Below are 3,335 nucleotides of genomic sequence, written 5' to 3'. Positions count from 1 at the left end.
CTGCCCGCGCATCCCCCAGCCAGCCAGCCAGGGCTCACTCCTTCGCCATGGCGCGCCGGGGGAGAAGGAAGAGGGCGGAGCGGCCGGAGGAGGAGACAGGGGAGGCGGAGGAAGCCCCTGCCCGGCGCCTCCCTCCCTCCCCGGGCAGCCCCAGCCGCCTTTGGCCTCCCCGCCCCCGGAGCCGCCGAGGAGGGAGGGAGGCCGGCAGACACGCAGCCCCGCTCCGTCCTCCTCCTCCTCCTACGCTGGCGGCGGCGGAGGGCGCGGCGAATGGCAAAGCCCGGCCTCCCCCCACCTCTCCTGTGACCCCCAACCCGCCTGAGAAGAGGAATCGTCCCCTCTCCGCCCACCCCCCAGTTTCTCTGCCTGGTCCCTGGTTTCTCACGTTCTGCTCGCCCTAGGAGAGCAGGGGAAGTGGCAGGGGACAACCCGGTCGAAGCCAAGGTCCCCTCCGCAGGCGCGCACAGACGTGCATCACTGGGTCGGCTGCTTTTGCACTGAGCCCCGAGGTAGGGCCCAAGACCGCCACGTGGCCTGCCAGGGTGTTTCCTGGTGTTGCCTTCCTTTCCCAGAGCACAGGCCGGGCCAGGAGCTTCACCTAGAGTTGCCAACCTTCAGTTTGGACCCAGAGAGCTCTTGGAATTGCCACTGGTTACTAGGGTTGCCGAGTGTGCCGCAGGATGGAGTGAGCTCCCGTCTCTAGTTCCAGCTCCTGCCAACCTAGCAGTTCGAAAGCAAGACATTGCAAGTAGATAAATAGGGACCACTTCGGTGGGAAGGGAACAGCGTTCCGTGCGCCTTGGTGTTTAGTCATGCCGGCCACATGACCACGGAAACGTCCTCGGACAGCGGTGGCTCTTCGGCTTTGAAACGGAAATGAGCACCGCAACCCTAGAGTCGGATTTGACTGGCTTTCGAGCAAGGGAACCTTTACCTTTACTAGGGTTGCCAGCAAGGCTCCCTCTAAGCTGTGGCGTCTTGCAAGCCAAAATTCCACTTTGTGAGCTGCTGGCATTGAAGTTGTGAGCGAGCGATTGGGCCGCTGCGTAAATTGGTCTGCTCTGGAGCCCTCCTTCCCCACCCAAGGCAAAGACGTGTGAGCCGGAGGCTAAAAAACTGCGAGCCAGCTCACACCATCTCAGCTTAGAGGGAACAGTGGTTGCCAGTCCCCAGGAGGAGGAGGAGAGTTGGTTTTTATACCCCACTTTTCTCTACCTGAAGAAGAGGAGATTGGATTTATATCCTGCCCTTCACTGCTACTCAGAGCGGCTTACAATCTCCTTCCCCTCCCCAAACAGGCACTCTGTGAGGTAGGTGGGGCTGAGGGAGCTCTTTTGAGAACTGCCCTTGAGAGAACAGCACTGAGAGAACCTTGTGATTGTCCCAAGGTCACCCATCAGCTGCAGGTGAAGGTGTGAGGAATCAAACCCGGTTCTCCCAGATTAGCGTCGGCGCTCCTAACCACCACACCAAACTGGCTCTCTGAAGGAATCTCGGAGCGCCTTACAGTCACCTTCCTCTCCCCACAACAGACACCCTGTGAGGTGGGTGGGGCTGAGAGAGCTCTGAGAGAGCTGTGACTGACCCAAGGTCACCCAACTGGCTTCATGCAGAGGAGGAGTGGGGAATCAAACCCGGTTCTCCAGAGTCTGCCACTCTTAACCACTACGCCACGCTGGCTCTCCCTTGCTGTCTCCCTAGGTGGTGGCTGGAGGTCTTCTTGATGGTCTCCAGATAACGGAGATCAGTTCCCCTGGAGAAAAATGGATGCTTTGGAAGGACTCTATGGCATTATACCCCACTGCAGTCCCTCCCCTTCCCAAACACTGCCTTCCCAGGCTCCACCCCCCAAAATCTCCAGGAATATCCAAGCCCAGAGCAGACGACCCTTTCGATCACACTACAGAGACCAGGTCCCCGGGAGAAGAGGGCTGCTTTGTGGAGATGGCCTCTGTGGCATCAAACACCTCCCCAAACCTTGCTCTTCCCTGGCTCCACCCCAAAATCTCCAGGAATTCCCCAACCCAGAGCTGGCAACCATATCTTCATCTTCCCCATATGTTCCCCTACGGGCACTACGGTCGGGGACGCAACATCTCCTGGTGACCCCAGGCCCCAAGGAGGCCAGGCTGGCTGCAACCAGGGCCACGGCTTTTTCGGTGGCGGCTCCTACCTGGTGGAACGAGCTCCTGGAGGAGATCCGGGCCCCTGCGGGACCTTGCACAGTTCCACAGGCCCTGTAAGACGGAGCTCTTCCGCCAGGCTTTTGAGTAGGAGCCGCCACTACCTTACCATCACTACTTTACCATCATTACCTCTACCATCATCGTCAACTGGCCCTGGGAGGAGTGAACGACAGTGCTGCGTGGAGCTGACCCCTCTGATCTGGGAGTACCATTTTCATGATGCCACCTTTTTATTGAAGACTGATCTGAAACATCTGTAGCACTTTATAGTTTTGTAATATTGTAACGACTGTTTTTTTTATTTATTTATTTTTCACATTTGTATCCCGCCCTCCACAATGGGCTCAGGGCGGCTAACAAGGACAAGGTAATTAGCCGTGCCATAATTAAAACATATAAAACATAATAAGAATATCCAACACTTAAAAACAACGGTGCTCAATCAATTACAGATATCATAAATCCAAGATGGAATCAACACAGTTCCAGGTGGTAATCCCATGACATTTGTGCCCAATGGCGATGGCTTATCGGATCTCCTTTACATTTTCCAGGTTCTTCCTCCGGGCCTCGTCGGTGCATCCTTTAAGATACCATGACGGTGGTGGTATAGTAGGGGCGGCAGCTCCTACTCAAAGGCCTGGCGGAAGAGCTCCGTCTTGCAGGCCCTGCGGAACTGCATACGGTCACGCAGGGGCCCGGATCTCCCCCGGGAGCTCATTCCACCAGGTAGGAGCCGCCACCGAAAAAGCCCTGACCCTGGTCGCAGCTAATTTGGTGTTCTGGGGCCCGGGATGACCAACAGATTTTGGGTCCCCGACCGTAGTGCTCTTGGGGGAACATGTGGGGAAAGGCGGTTCCTCAGGTAGGCTGGACCCTGGCCATATAGGGCTTTATAGGTTTTAACCTCTTTTATGTATTGGCATGTGCCCTATTTGTGAGCCGCCCTGAGCCCACTTGCGGGGAGGGCGGGCTATAAATTAAAATAATAAATAAATAAATAAATCTAACCGGAGCAGCAGAATAGTGCAGGAGGTACCGTCTTTTGGATCTGCAGGGCACATTCCCATTCAGAAACTGCAGCCTCCATCCCAGGAGGAAGTTTGGCTTTCAACTTCTCAAGTCAAGTATAAGCAGGGCACTTTTTGT

General features: G+C 56.1%; 1 protein-coding gene across 1 annotated transcript in view; it reads right to left on the bottom strand.

The window, feature by feature from the left end:
• Window positions 1-2,324, bottom strand: part of CHSY1 (chondroitin sulfate synthase 1) — a 120,732-nt gene extending 118,408 nt beyond the window's left edge. Inside the window, exon 1 of the mRNA XM_015417966.1 lies at window positions 2,316-2,324. Coding sequence (XP_015273452.1) covers window positions 2,316-2,324 — 9 coding nt within the window. The remainder of the gene's footprint in view (window positions 1-2,315) is intronic.
• Between the last annotated feature and the right edge of the window lie 1,011 nt (window positions 2,325-3,335).

The sequence above is a fragment of the Gekko japonicus genome, unplaced genomic scaffold (assembly GCF_001447785.1).
Source record: "Gekko japonicus isolate JY-2015 unplaced genomic scaffold, Gekko_japonicus_V1.1 scaffold924, whole genome shotgun sequence".
NCBI lineage: Eukaryota > Metazoa > Chordata > Lepidosauria > Squamata > Gekkonidae > Gekko > Gekko japonicus.
This window is presented reverse-complemented; position numbering and strand designations above follow the sequence as displayed.